The sequence below is a fragment of the Juglans regia genome, chromosome 2, assembly GCF_001411555.2.
Source record: "Juglans regia cultivar Chandler chromosome 2, Walnut 2.0, whole genome shotgun sequence".
In the NCBI taxonomy this organism is placed as follows: domain Eukaryota; kingdom Viridiplantae; phylum Streptophyta; class Magnoliopsida; order Fagales; family Juglandaceae; genus Juglans; species Juglans regia.
In genome coordinates, this window is record NC_049902.1 from 13,673,172 (window position 1) to 13,688,670 (window position 15,499).

Below are 15,499 nucleotides of genomic sequence, written 5' to 3' on the forward strand. Positions count from 1 at the left end.
TATACTGATTATTTTTACGTACCTAACAATTTTTTATATGTGTTAAATATTAGGGATTACCATATTGCAAATATTTCAAGTGGGTTGATAGTAATCAACACACATACTCAGACCTACAAGAAAAAGAAATTCAACTCTTAAGGAAGGAGGAAGAGCTCGAGAAGAGACTCATCGATGTCAAAAGGAGGGAGATTCAGCTCCGTAAAATAGTAGATGAGATCGAGAAGAGAGAGATGGTGCTATCCAGTAAAAATGAGGAGTTTCGAAAAAAGGAGTTGGTCCTTCTTGAGAGAGAAGCACTCCTAAGGCGTTCAAGCATGCTACCCCGGCTATATTGGAGTTTTGTGATAATTGTTTGTTGTTACTTGTTGAATTGGTAGTGGTTTATGTTATAAATCATGGTCTGAATTTGTAGTGTAAAATACCTTTTGGAAATTTGGAGTCCAGTTTCTATGTACATAATGACTAAATTTCAGTTTGATGTCCTTTTAGATTGTAAACTGAGTTTGTAGATGAACCGTAAAATATGTACATAATGACTAAATTTCAGTTTGATGTCCTTTTAGATTGTAAACTGAGTTTGTAGATGAGTTTTGGAACCTGATTTCGTTGGTTGTATGTACAGAATGACTAAATTTCAGTTTGATGTCCTTTTAGATTGTAAACTGAGTTTGTAGATGAAGTGTAAAATAAGTTTTGGAACCTGATTTCGTTGGTTGTATGTACAGAATGTATAAATTCCAGTTTGATGTGAATTTAGATGCTTGTAGAATGTCTAGTTTTTGGTCATTATGATGGATATACTCATCTGTTCAGGTTCAGGTTAAAAACAAAAATAAAATGTAAAAGTCACAAAATGCCAAACGATTACTGGGCAACCCGCTGCCTATAAACAATTGAAAACCAAGCTTGACTGGAAGTGTAAAATAACGTACACCAAAATTCATTTCCTTCAAAACAAATTGAAATGAAGGGCCAAAAGCCAAAACTGGAAGTAACAAGTCACGTACACCAAACCCTTCCGCATAGACTCACGTACACCAAAAGCCAAAACTGGACTCCAAACTCACGGCAATATCCCACAACATAATTACAACTATCCTGAAAATGAAGAGCTTACAAACTTACAAAAGTTAATTATCACAATAACTCAAAATGAACTTATAACTAGCATATGTTTCTTCCCACACAACAATTTAAATAGTCCTCTTGCAAGCTTCATTCACAAGAAAAACACAAAAATTACAATTTTCAACTTGTAATGTTTTCTTCTAAAAATACTGTACTTACAAAAAATATTCATTGCCAAGCTATCCTTGCCACCAAAATAATTACAAGTTCCACGACCTCCATTCTTTCTTCCCACCAATATACTTACAAAAACTACAAGAGATCCAAGAATTCTTCCAAAAATATACATGGAAAATATATTGGGGCAGCTATGGAATCCTAGAAATCATGAAGTTTTGGTTATCTTGGCTGTGCTGTGAACCGATACTTGCAACTGTAGGGAAACCAAAAATAAAAAAAATTTTAGACAATAAAACAATTGTAAATAAAAAATTTTATAAATAGAAAATATAAATAGCTATAAGCATTCTACAACAAGTTGCTAATCTTTTTCCAAATGCCAATCCTATGCCCAGATTTCAATTGATGGGTTTTCATTATAGACATGCCAAATGAGAAGAACTTAATGGAGTGCTCCATAATAAGTATTTCTTCTACCAAAATTTTTAAAAAATTATCAACATTCAAGGCAAGCATATTCAACAAGAGATCACATTTTGTAGTGAAAAATGCTACGTTATGGCATTAGAAGAAGTTGAAGTTAGAGGTATGCTCAATGTTGCAAGAAGTCCGAACCATATCATTTGGGCAAAGGTTGTGATCCGTCCAAACCAAGTTGCATCTGTAAAGAATAAATAGTAAATATTAATGTGACATCAATTTATTAATATTAAAAATACCTTGGGTTTAGAAATCTTACACTTTCTTGACTCTCAACCATATTTTGGAATCCACTAATGTCAAAAGCCGAGTTGACTGGAATAGTCTAAAGATATATAGAACAAAACAAAAATTATGAACCAATATAAGTCTATCGCACGTATGTGGCAAACACTTGTCCAAATATAAGGCAGAAATTTTGTAACAAAAATATGTATACCTGCACGTTTCCTTCAGAATCAAGATCTATCTTAGATGGGCCAAATAAATTCCTACACGTGTTTTGAGATTGTATATCCCCTCCATCTCGCTAATAGTCAAGTAACAAGTAAAATATCTATATCAGCACTCCATTAGCATAAATAAATCAATCCAAATAAATATTTGTCTCAAATAAACTCGTTATTATAGATATCGAACCTCTTTACGTTTTCTCTTTACAGTTGATTTCTTCGTCCTCGCTTTAACCTTCCGCATTTCTTGCTCCATCCTGGATGCTCTCCTCAGAGATGGGGGTCTACCTTTTCCGCGCACAACTCGTGGACTGAGTACTTGCTGCGATCCAACGGTAGGTGTGTCATTTGTAGTTAAACCAACATTGGACTGAGTTTGGGTCATCGACGGGGGTTCTTGGTTGCCATGATATAAATCAATCATTGCATATAACTTCTTAGTTGCATCTTCAGTATGCTCTTTTGAACCCGCTGCATGAGTAATCATCCGATAACAAATATTCAGCAGACTTGAATATCTGTTAGTATCTTCCCGTTGATTTCCTGTGTCATAGGTACTCTGGACTAACGTATATCTCCGTTTGATGTCCTTCCTCCATCGATCTAAAATATACCTATCCGGCAAGTACTTTATCCCGTTGCATTTGAATATGGCCAAGACATGCCTACACAGTATCCCCTTCATTTGAAACAACCCACATGAACACTTTACATCGCAATCTTCCTCATTAAAGTCCACGTAATATGTAACATGTTTCGTGAACTCCTCAACAGAAATTTCATCTTCTACCAAGTAGGTCTTCTTCACACCATCCCTTCTAAGTAGAGAAGGATCCATATCGAGTACACCCATAACTTGCTGCTGAACTTCCCTGAATTTTGCATTCGTGTACAACTCTTGGAATCTCTTCTCGATTGGAGATCTAGAGATGCATGGTATCGTAACGCTGAATGAGTGGAAGTCCGAACTGATTTCATTCTCGATTTTCTTTCTCAACGCATTGTCGTATTGGTCGACAAACTCCTTCAAGTTTGTCTTCGCATGAACATATCCGTCGAAAAATGCATTCATGCTTTCGTTCCGTTGTGTTGTACTCATGCCAGCCCAAAAATACTCCTTCAAAAATACTGGTACCCAATGTGTGCGCTCAGCGTACAAACTTTGCAACCAAACATTTTCTTCCAAGTTGTACGTCTTAATTACCTCTTCCCACGATATCTCAAATTCTTCAATAGTTTGAGTGTCATACACACATTTCATCAGTTGAGTTTTCAGGCCACTTTTGTAGGCACGATGAGAGCCAAGCTTCTCGGGAACTTTTTTTAATATATGCCAAAGGCAAAATCTATGTCGGGTTTTCGGAAATACAATGGCAATAGCATTTTTCATTGCTCTGTCTTGGTCAGTAATAATAGCTGGCGGGGCTATACCATCCATACACTGCAGCCAAGTCCGAAATAACCAAATAAAAGTCTCTGTGTCCTCACTGGAAATTAACCCTGCTCCCAAGAGAATGGACTGCCCATGATGGTTTACACCAACAAAGGGAGCAAAGGGCATCCCGTATCTGTTTGTTAAATACGTGGTGTCAAATGTTACCACATCACCAAAATCTTGATAAGCTGCCCTACTGCGTGGATCTGCCCAAAAGACATTCTTCAATCTCCCATCATCATCTAAATCCATCAAGGCAAAGAATCCGGGGTTCTTATACTGCATTCTACAAAAATAGTCTTGAAGTGCTCCAGCACCACCTGCTCCAAGTCGTAGATGTCTTGCCTTATCGATGTAATTGCGACAATCTTTTTCCAAAAATGGGAGATTCTCAAATCCTCCCGCACCCACAACAAGAGATCCGAAACTTTTGTTCATTCGAATGCCAGCTATGTCATTAGTATCAAGTACCCTTTTTACAGTCTCACTAACTTCGCGATTACATCGGAAGAAACGAGATTTCTGTGGACTCAATCCGTGATTGTGGGTGTTATGAACAGTGGTCAACTGCATCTTCCCCTTAACTTTTAAGGCATTAATCCTTGCCTTACAGTCAGTCTTTCCTGTCGGACGTGGTTTGGCGACATTCATTGTCCTATTCCGAGCTTTCCCCCCACAGGCACAACCAAGAGTGACATATCTGACATTCCCTTCGTCATCCCTTTCACTCCTTTGTGTCATGGATCCAAACCCACATTTCTTAGCATATATCTTATAATAGCTCATTAATTCCTCAAAAGAATCAAATTCCATCCCCGCTTTTGGCTCCTCAATCATATCACTACCATCCATTCGGTCTAATGGAGGTGTCTCGGCAGTGCCATCGCCAGTTTCCCCTAAATCTGGCCTATCCTCTTCACCTTGTTCATCAAGCCTAGAGGAGAAACAAGGCGCTTCAGTTTCCCTACACCCGGGTGTATCCTCTTCAAATCTTTCGGTTGTTCCGGAGCTTGTAGCCATGGGAGGAGTCGGAGGAGTCGGAGGTCTCATCCCATATTGAAATGGATAACCAGTATTCTGCTAAAAAAGAAAGCAATTAAACTTCCAACAAACAGGAAAAAAAAATAAAATTAAAAATAAACAACAATCAAGTAGCATCACCATCTGAATGTTACTTGGACATTGGTATGCATTTGAATATGTGATAAAAGCTGGTGACCATGCAGGTCCTGTTCCGTAACCGTGCATGTAATTTGAAAAGTTTGGAGCAGTTGTTGGGATTTCCTAACATAACAATAATAATGATAATTAGCAAGTACGAGGTTTTCAAACTCCTAACAAATATTAGGAATCATATAACATACCGCAGTTGAGGGATTTGAGCTACATGGTATCGAGAGAGATGGGTTTTCTTTTCCTTTTTCCATGCTGACATGCTGCATTAAAAATAATTGTACAACTATTTTTATAGGAGGAAAAAAGTTCAAACAATTCAAAATCTTTGAAAAAAGCAGCTTTTTTAAAATTTTTGCAACAATTCAAACATTTAATTTAATTTACTTCCCCAACTAATTATTTCATGTAGACAAGTAGTAGATAACTCGATAACCATAGCAGGAAAAAGTTAATAATTATTGTATGCATGGAATATTTGATGATATAACTTATATAAGTTAAGATCTGTCTTTAACTATTACGGAACATCTTTTTTTCTTAAGAATGAAATAAAAGAGTATTTTGTTGGAACACAAGGAATATTTGATTCCGAATTAAGACAACATAAAAACCTTCGAAATTCTTTAATTAATGAATGGAAAAACTGACTAAAGGTTCATTATCAATATGATTTATCTCAGATTAGATGGTCTAGATTAATATCACAAAAATGGCGAAATAGAGTCAATCAATATCAATGTCGTATGACTAAAAATAAAGATTTAAACAAATGTGATTCAGATGAAAAAAACCGATTCATTGAATATGAAAAACAAAATTCTTTTGAAGTAGATTCATTACTAAAAAAAAACAAAAAAATTAAAAAAACAATATCAATATGATCTTTTATCGTATAAATCTATTAATTATGAAGATGAAAAAAACTCATATATTTATGGATTGCCATTACAAGTAGTTAAACCAGATGTGATACGGTGGAATAAAGGAAAGCAGAGAAAGCAGAGCTACTAAAAAAATCCTTCTTGAAAGAGATATGTTTCTCACTGAATCACGTTGATTGTGCAGATCCTGTTAAAGACGCTTCATGTTCTTCTGATGTTAATATGCTGGCTTGTCATAGTCTCCTAGAGGAAAACAACAGATATGAACGGCGCACATGTTAATGTGCAGACCTTCAAAATATAGCTTCAAAACAGAGGATTTTCGGTAGAGTACTCTGATTGTTAATGTGCAAGCTTCTCATAGTCTCAAAGTTTTATGATTTCTTACCACACGGTGAAGAAGAAGAAGAAGAAGGCGAAGGCAAAGACCGGTAGAGTTGTTAGGGACCCCGGTCTAGTCCCTAAACACTTGCCTTACTAAGCCAATAGTAACCTTGAGATGACCGAGTCCAAGTCCTTCTCTTGCTTGGTCCACGTCCAATGTAGGTCAAGATGACCAATGTGTCAATGGGAGAAGATGTATTTCGGCTAGAATTGGTAAATGATATTAAGATTGGATGATGTAAGTGTAGGGTTGGATGATGGGTGATGCACGAGCATGAGGTATGGTAGGGTTTCCCGACTTGGCAAAAGGGTAATGGCGGCTAGGGTTTATCAAATTAGGAAGGTAGTTGGCGGCTAGGGTTAGCTCAATATGGGATGTAGGTGTGGTGGCTAGGGTTGCCGAAATAGGGTAGTATGGGATTTAGGAAAGTTTCCTAATGATGATGGATGCAAAAGGAATGTTGGGTGGCGGCTAGGCAAGTCCCAATAAGGCAATAGTTGGCCGAATGGGAATTGACCTACCAAGTGATGCAATTCGGCTATGACAACCAAAAGGGTTAGGGCAACTTATGGAAAGTTGACTAACACTTGTTATAGTCGAAATGATGATTCACACGGATTGAGAGACCAAAAATAATGAAGAACTTCAAGAACAAATGTGGAACTCCAAGAACAATATATAGAATACTATTGCTCTCGAATGAACTAAAATGACACAAGGATCAAATGAACAATCAAACCTTGATTCACGTATTGCACAAGGAATGATTAAGCTACATAAAATGATAAATCAATTTGGGATTCACGGATTGCACCCAAATTGCCCAAGTGCTCATGCACCGAAGATGATCTCTCAAACAATGTTCTCTCTCTAGAGTTTTGCCAAAAGATGGAAATGAAATGACTAGGGGTCCTATTTATAGGTTACAACTTGGAAACCCTAAAATGGTCCCTTCAAAGTAAATAACAAATAATCAAAGGACTAAATAAGTAAAACAAATAAAAGGGAGCCATGGATTAAACCATGGTGTGACATGCACGGACCCAAGGTGGGTCAAGTGGTTGCATGTTGGTTGGTTGGTCCATGGCTAAGTGTTGGTTCGGCATGGCCCATGTGGTTGGCTTGGGCGTTGGCTGCATGGCACGGGCTGGAGCCGTGCGCTGGATGGCACGCCTGGATGGCATGCCACTGGCCTGCTCCGCATGGCACGGGCTGGAGCCGTGCGCTGGATGGCACGCCATGGGACGTGCCACTAGCCTCGCTGGTGCGCTGCAGGATGGGCGTGGGCGTGCTGGCATGGGCGTGCTGGCGTGCGACAGGAGGAACCAAGGCTATGCGGGTGCGCGGCATGGTCAGCCTGGTCGTGCGCGCGCGAGCGCGGACTGGCTGGTCTGTGTGGCGTATGGGCGCGCGCAGGGCCCTGCGGCCCACTGGTGTGCGCACGGGCCTGCGCACTGCGAAGTGCCTGGGCGTGCGGCCCGCTGGGGCGCCTGGTGCTGCGCGCATGTGCGCGCGGGCCTGTGCTGCGCGCCTGCGCGCGCTGGCCTGTGCTGCGTGCTTGTGCGCGCTGGCTTGTGCTGCGCGCGCTGCCGTGTGTTTGCTAGCCTCGCTAGCCCGCATGCTGTGAAGGCATGGTTGTGGGTTAACCACGGTGCTAGTACCCACCATGGTTAGGGCTTGTGCTGCTCCCCTTGAGGCCACTCGACGTGGGGGTCTAACAATCCCCCTCTCTTTAAGTATATCCTTGCCCTCAAGGATAAATTGAGGAAACCTTGCCCTTATGTCATCGTAGTCCTCCCAAGTAGCTTCTTCCTTTGGAGCTTTACCCCACCTTATCAAGACTTGCCACACACTTTTTCTCATGGTCCCTCTTGAAACCACCCTATAGTTGAGAGCTTCCTTTGGTTGTAAAAGCATTCGGCCTTCATCATCAAACCTAGGTAGCTCATCCACAATGAGGCTCGGGTCCCCAATTCTCTTTTTTAACACGGTTACATGGAACACCGGATGAAGTTTGGAACTTGGAGGAAGCTCCAATCTATAAGCTACCTCTCCCAACCTCTCAAGTACCTTGAAAGGCCCATAGTACTTCTTGGCCAACTTCAAATTAAGCTTTTTCCTCAATGTTCTTTGGCCAAAAGGTTGAAGCTTCAAATACACATAGTCCCCTACTTCAAAGGAAACCATTCTTCTACCCTCATCGTAATACTTCCTCATTCTTTGTTGAGCCTTGGCAAGCTCCTTCTTCACCTTCACTAGGATCTCATCCCTAGTTACCAACTCCTTTTCGACTTCTTCATTCTTGGCCGTGCCCTTTTCATAATTTACCAACATAGGTGGTGCCCTCCCATAAACAACCTCAAAAGGACTTCTTTGGATGGATGCGTGGAAAGAAGTATTGTACCAATATTCGGCCCAAGACAAGTACTCACCCCACTTTTTTTGTTCCTCATGGCAAAAACACCTTAAATATTGCTCAAGTGTTCTATTGACAACCTCCGTTTGCCCATCGGTTTGTGGGTGGTAAGATGAACTTGCCTTCAACTTGCTACCTTGTAGCTCAAATAATTCCTTCCAAAAGGAACTCATGAAGACCCTATCTCTATCCGAGATAATACTCTTGGGAAACCCATGGAGCTTCACCACGTGATCAATAAAGGCTTTGGCCACACTCTTGGCCGAATATGGGTGGGTAAGAGAAATAAAATGGCTATACTTGCTTAGCCTATCAACCACCACAAAAATTACCTCAAACCCGCCACTACTAGGTAACCCTTCGATGAAATCCATACTCAAATCCTCCCAAATTAAGTTTGGAATAGGCAAGGGTTGCAACAAACCGGTTGGTGGCCTTGTCTCATACTTAGACTTTTGGCATACATCACACTCGGCCACAAGTGTCTTCACGGCTTTCTTCAATCCTTCCCAATAGAAAAAATGCTTAATTCTTATGTAGGTTCTCAACCACCCGGAGTGACCTCCCTCTTTACTATTGTGGAAGTGATCAAGAACCTCCCTTCTCAAATTCGGTACATTAGGGACATACACATAGTTCTTGTAGTAGATTAGGTCATCTTTCAACTTGAAGCCGATTACCCCATCACCTTGAGCTTCTAAAAGCTCTACAATCTCAATGGCCCTCGCATCAAGCTTGGTTGCCTCACGGATCTTGTCCCATATCCTCCATTCGGCCCCACTCAAGGCCATCAAACTATCATCATTCTCTTCATATACTTGCCATAATGTTGAGCTCCCTTCTTTTCTACTAAGTGCATCCGCAACTTTGTTCTCTTTTCCGGGTTGGTATACAATGTCATACTCAAATCCCAACAACTTGACAAGAAACTTTTGTTGTTCCGGGGTTACTATTTTTTGTTGCAACAAGTGTCTCAAAGCTTGTTGGTCCGTGACTATAGTGAACTTCCTCCCCAATAAATATGGCCTCCATACCTTCACGGCATGAACAACCGCAAGCATCTCTCTTGCATAAGTGCTCCACGCTTTCTTCATAGGTCCAAGGGCTTTGGAGATAAAAGCTATTGGCCTCTTCTCTTGGACCAAAACAGCCCCTATTCCATCCCCACTTGCATCGGTGTAAACCTCAAAGACCTTCTCAAAATTAGGTAGGGCTAATACGGGAGTAGTGGTCATGGCTCTCTTCAATTCCTCAAAAGCATTCCTTGCCCCTTGGTTCCATGCAAAATTATCCTTCTTCAACAAGGAAGTGAGTGGCTTAGCAATAAGCCCATAGTTCTTCACAAACCGCCTATAGTAGCCGGTTAGTCCCAAAAATCCTCTCAAGGCCGAGACATCATTGGGTAATGGCCAATCAACCATGGCTTCTATCTTCCTTTGGTCCACCTTGACCCCTTCACCCGAAATGAAATGCCCCAAATATTCGAGCTCCTTTTCCATGAAAGCACATTTGGATGCTTTGATGAAAAAATGATGCTCCTCAAGAATTTTCATCACTATCTTCAATTGGGACTTGTGGTCTTCAATGTTCTTGGAGTATACCAAGATATCATCAAAGAAAACCAAAACAAACTTCCTCAATAAGGGCTTGAAAATGGTATTCATGGCGGCTTGGAATGTGGAAGGTGCATTACACAATCCAAACGGCATCACAAGGTATTCATAGTGCCCATTATGCGTTCTAAAGGCCGTCTTGTGCACATCTCTTTCTTTCATACGGATTTGGTGGTAACCCGCCCTCAAGTCAAGTTTAGAAAAGATGCTAGCCCCGTGCAACTCATCTAACATCTCATCAACGGTAGGTATGGGGAACCTATCCTTGATGGTGGCCTCGTTCAAAGCCCTATAATCCGTGCAAAATCTCCAAGTACCATCCTTCTTCCTTACCAATAAGACCGGTGAGGAAAAAGGACTATTGCTAGGCCTTATCAAGCCTCCTTTCAACATTTCTTCCACTTGCCTTTCTATCTCTTCTTTTTGGAAATAAGCATACCGGTATGGGGGAACATTCACCGGTTTGCCCTCATTCTCCAAGGCAATGGAGTGATCAAAGACTCTAGAAGGTGGCAAGGTAGTTGGCACCTCTAGAACTCCCTTGTGGTCCTTCAAAACTTCTTGGACCTCCACGGGCAGCAATGACATGTCATCCCTCTTGCTCCCGTCTTCATTTTTCTCAATCTTCAAAAGTGTCTCTTGCTTTGCTAGAATAATGGCAAAGCAACTAGCTCCACCTTTACATAATTTTTCAAACATCAAGGCCTCACAAGACCTCACCTCCTTGGAGGTCAAAGCTGTCCATAACTTCTTTTTGGACCCAATCCGAAATTCCATAGTCATCTTCTCATAGTCATTAACAACTTTGCCAATGCCTTTGAGCCATGCATTACCCAAAACTACATCAAGTCCCACGAGTGACAAAATGTGCAAGTCCGCCATGATTCTAACTCCTTGAACATTCATCTTAACCTCTTTCACAAGGCCCTCACACCTCAACTTGTCCCCATTAGCCACTTTAACATCAAAAGGCTCAATGGTGCTCGGTTTCAACCCAACTTTGGTGACTATGTTGGCGTTGATGAAGTTATGCGTTGAGCCACTATCCACCAACAAGGTGACTTCAAATTTCCCAATCCATGCCATAACTCTCATGGAAGTGGGTCTTTGGATTCCGGACATAGCATTGAGTGATAGCTCGGCTTCTTCTTCTTCCTCCTTGGTTTCATTCTCTTCTTGCTCGGATTCATCTTGTGAGGACTCTTCATCCTCCTCTTCTTCAATCATCAAGTAAGCTTTACCCGATCTACATGCATGTTCCTTGCTCCATTTCTCTCCACATTTGAAACAAAGGCCCTTTTTTATTCTTTCTTGGACTTCCTCCCTTGACAACTTTTTAATTTCATAAGGCTTTGGTTTGGAACTACCCCCTTCCACTTCTTTTCCTTTCCAAGGAGTTTTGGTTTGCAAAGGTTTAGAAAATTTGCTCCCCACTTCCTTGGAATGGCGTTTCTCCATATGGGTGCTTTCTTCCAACACTTCGGCCATTCGCATTACCTCTTGTAATCTTGTGGGTTGCTTCAATTTTATTTCCTTGGCAAGCCAAGGCTTCAAACCGTCTACAAAAGTTCCAATCAAGGCTTCTTCGGTCCAACCCCTCACCATAGTTTGGAGTTGCCGAAACTCATCTATGTAATGGTGCACCTTTCCTTCTTGTTTCAACTTGGCCAATTGTCCATGGTGATTGACAATTGGTGATGGCCCAAATTGCATCAAGAACTCTTTTTCAAAGGCCGTCCACCCAAGTCGTCTCCTTTCTTGGTCATATTGGTCGCGTAGCCAACGCCACCACTTGCTTGCTCTCCCTTCAAGATGAAAACATGCTGTCGACACCCTCTCATCTCTTGGTACTTCATAGACACGGAAATAGTGGTCCACTTTGTCCAACCACTCATATGGATCCCCCCCATTGAACTTGGGGAAATCCACCTTTGGTCTCCTTGGTCCCCGGTCATGTGCCCGGTTTCCAACTCTATGGTCGTAGTGGTCTTCTTCATGTCTTTCATCTCTATGGCCCCTTTCTCGTTCACGGTTGTGACGTCTCCTATGGCCATGATCATCATGTCCATTACGCCCTCCATGGCCTAAGTCATACTCGGCCTCATTTTGTTCTTCATGTCTTGGGACCTCATATCTCACGTCTTGAGTTTCCCTTACTATACTCGGGCTCCTTGAGTGGTGGGTATCATTTCGAACCCATCTCTCCACGGCTATGTGGTCATTTTCCACTCTTCCCCCTCTTCTATACCCTTCTCTTGGGGGTTCATGTCTAGGCTCACGCACGGATCCGGATATGCTTGTTTCCACTCCTTCCACAAAGGCATCATGCCTTTGTCCATCCACCTCTTGTCGGGAAGCTTGGCCTTCCACAATCCTCCTCTCGATTCTTTCGATGTTCTCGTGAGTCTCCCTTCTCAAAGCCTCCGTGGCCCTTCGATGTTCCTCACTTTCTCGGTTGGTGGCATTCATGGCCATTCTAAGCTCGGCCATTGTAGTATTGACATCACTCAAAATGTCTAATACTCTTGTGTTGTGATCTTCAAGTCTCTCTATACGTTCCCGATTGGAACCCGCCACCATCTCGGTCTCTTGATGGCTTGTGGCCATGTTGCTTGCAAACTAGCTTCTTTGAACACTTGCAAACTGACTTGCGACTGAAAATTCTGGTTGAGGAAGTTTCGGACAGCAACTTGTACTCTTCAATGGCGATAGGAAGGGCTCTCAAGTCCAACCTTGAGTTGGCCACCTAAAAAGATGGACAACCCCTCTTGCACAAGCTCTTGTCCGACCTTGGATCCTCCACCTTCAAGGGTGGTCGATCCCTTCAAGAACTCTACTCCGTCCTCTACCTCAACCCCCAAACTCCAATGTTCAACAATTCACAAACAACAAATAATGGGATCCAACGAGGGTCTCCCCCAACAAATTCACAAAGTTTGGGTTAACGCGTCGTTTACCTCGTGGAGAAGTGAGCACTTCTCAAAAATCACCAAGCAAGATACCTCTCAATGAAAGCACCATAAATGTTAGGGACCCCGGTCTAGTCCCTAAACACTTGCCTTGCTAAGCCAATAGTAACCTTGAGATGACCGAGTCCAAGTCCTTCTCTTGCTTGGTCCACGTCCAATGTAGGTCAAGATGACCAATGTGTCAATGGGAGAAGATGTATTTCGGCTAGAATTGGTAAATGATATTAAGATTGGATGATGTAAGTGTAGGGTTGGATGATGGGTGATGCACGAGCATGAGGTATGGTAGGGTTTCCCGACTTGGCAAAAGGGTAATGGCGGCTAGGGTTTATCAAATTAGGAAGGTAGTTGGCGGCTAGGGTTAGCTCAATATGGGATGTAGGTGTGGTGGCTAGGGTTGCCGAAATAGGGTAGTATGGGATTTAGGAAAGTTTCCTAATGATGATGGATGCAAAAGGAATGTTGGGTGGCGGCTAGGCAAGTCCCAATAAGGCAATAGTTGGCCGAATGGGAATTGACCTACCAAGTGATGCAATTCGGCTATGACAACCAAAAGGGTTAGGGCAACTTATGGAAAGTTGACTAACACTTGTTATAGTCGAAATGATGATTCACACGGATTGAGAGACCAAAAATAATGAAGAACTTCAAGAACAAATGTGGAACTCCAAGAACAATATATAGAATACTATTGCTCTCGAATGAACTAAAATGACACAAGGATCAAATGAACAATCAAACCTTGATTCACGTATTGCACAAGGAATGATTAAGCTACATAAAATGATAAATCAATTTGGGATTCACGGATTGCACCCAAATTGCCCAAGTGCTCATGCACCGAAGATGATCTCTCAAACAATGTTCTCTCTCTAGAGTTTTGCCAAAAGATGGAAATGAAATGACTAGGGGTCCTATTTATAGGTTACAACTTGGAAACCCTAAAATGGTCCCTTCAAAGTAAATAACAAATAATCAAAGGACTAAATAAGTAAAACAAATAAAAGGGAGCCATGGATTAAACCATGGTGTGACATGCACGGACCCAAGGTGGGTCAAGTGGTTGCATGTTGGTTGGTTGGTCCATGGCTAAGTGTTGGTTCGGCATGGCCCATGTGGTTGGCTTGGGCGTTGGCTGCATGGCACGGGCTGGAGCCGTGCGCTGGATGGCACGCCTGGATGGCATGCCACTGGCCTGCTCCGCATGGCACGGGCTGGAGCCGTGCGCTGGATGGCACGCCATGGGACGTGCCACTAGCCTCGCTGGTGCGCTGCAGGATGGGCGTGGGCGTGCTGGCATGGGCGTGCTGGCGTGCGACAGGAGGAACCAAGGCTATGCGGGTGCGCGGCATGGTCAGCCTGGTCGTGCGCGCGCGAGCGCGGACTGGCTGGTCTGTGTGGCGTATGGGCGCGCGCAGGGCCCTGCGGCCCACTGGTGTGCGCACGGGCCTGCGCACTGCGAAGTGCCTGGGCGTGCGGCCCGCTGGGGCGCCTGGTGCTGCGCGCATGTGCGCGCGGGCCTGTGCTGCGCGCCTGCGCGCGCTGGCCTGTGCTGCGTGCTTGTGCGCGCTGGCTTGTGCTGCGCGCGCTGCCGTGTGTTTGCTAGCCTCGCTAGCCCGCATGCTGTGGAGGCATGGTTGTGGGTTAACCACGGTGCTAGTACCCACCATGGTTAGGGTTTGTGCTGCTCTCCTTGAGGCCACTCGACGTGGGGGTCTAACAAGAGTACTGTGAACGGCGCGCACGAAGACCCACCCCGTGACGACGACCCCGTGAGCCGACGATGCTTCAAGACCCACGCCGTGATTTTCGGTACAATAATATTTCGGAACCGTCGATGATGATTCCTAGTATTTTTCTCACTTTCTTTCAACAAGCAAACCAATGTTCCGAAACTTTTTCCGCACGGCCAAAACCCAGCACTTCCTGGACATTCGGACATGAATAGCTTGGAGAAGAAGCTGCTGTTTTCATCTTCCCGCATTTTGAAATTTTGATTTTTTTTTTTTTTTAATTGACGTGGCAAAAAAAATATTTTTTTTTTGAGCCGACTGTGCGCCGTTTGCACATGCCGACTGTGCCTAGAATTATTGATTTTAATATAATCTAGATTCTTGAAACGAATTTTCATCAAGTCTAGATTCTCTATCTATTTACTTGATTTTGACTTTTTTGAATGAGTTTTCAAATTAATTGTGGGTTCAAGAGATTCCAATCTCGCAGGTTGATATCACAATCATAATTGATTTCATTAACAGGATTCTCAAAATATGAAATATCAAGAACTATTAATATAAATGAAATGAAATGAAACAGCAGGAGCCTTTTGCCGCCAAGGCAGAAACATGTATCACTTGACTGCCGGTTACTAATTAGTAACCAGCTTCCTAAGAATTTTACTCAAATTTGGAAGGTTTTGTTGGTCTGGGATAGTTCCCATG

At 42.7% G+C, this 15,499-nt stretch overlaps 2 protein-coding genes across 2 annotated transcripts; both read right to left on the reverse strand.

The window, feature by feature from the left end:
* Positions 1–1,310: 1,310 nt before the first annotated feature.
* On the reverse strand, positions 1,311–3,896 carry LOC108987178 (protein FAR1-RELATED SEQUENCE 5-like). The gene is made up of 5 exons (XM_018960056.2): positions 2,371–3,896; positions 2,171–2,260; positions 1,991–2,056; positions 1,867–1,912; positions 1,311–1,504 (listed from the first exon to the last, which is right to left on the reverse strand). The coding sequence occupies exons 1-4, from the start codon at positions 3,868–3,870 to the stop codon at positions 1,871–1,873; spliced, it is 1,698 nt and encodes a 565-aa protein (XP_018815601.2). The 5' UTR covers positions 3,871–3,896; the 3' UTR covers positions 1,311–1,504; positions 1,867–1,870.
* On the reverse strand, positions 3,870–12,696 carry LOC108980833. The gene is made up of 3 exons (XM_035687677.1): positions 7,726–12,696; positions 4,090–4,695; positions 3,870–3,986 (listed from the first exon to the last, which is right to left on the reverse strand). The coding sequence occupies exons 1-3, from the start codon at positions 12,694–12,696 to the stop codon at positions 3,870–3,872; spliced, it is 5,694 nt and encodes a 1,897-aa protein (XP_035543570.1).
* Between the last annotated feature and the right edge of the window lie 2,803 nt (positions 12,697–15,499).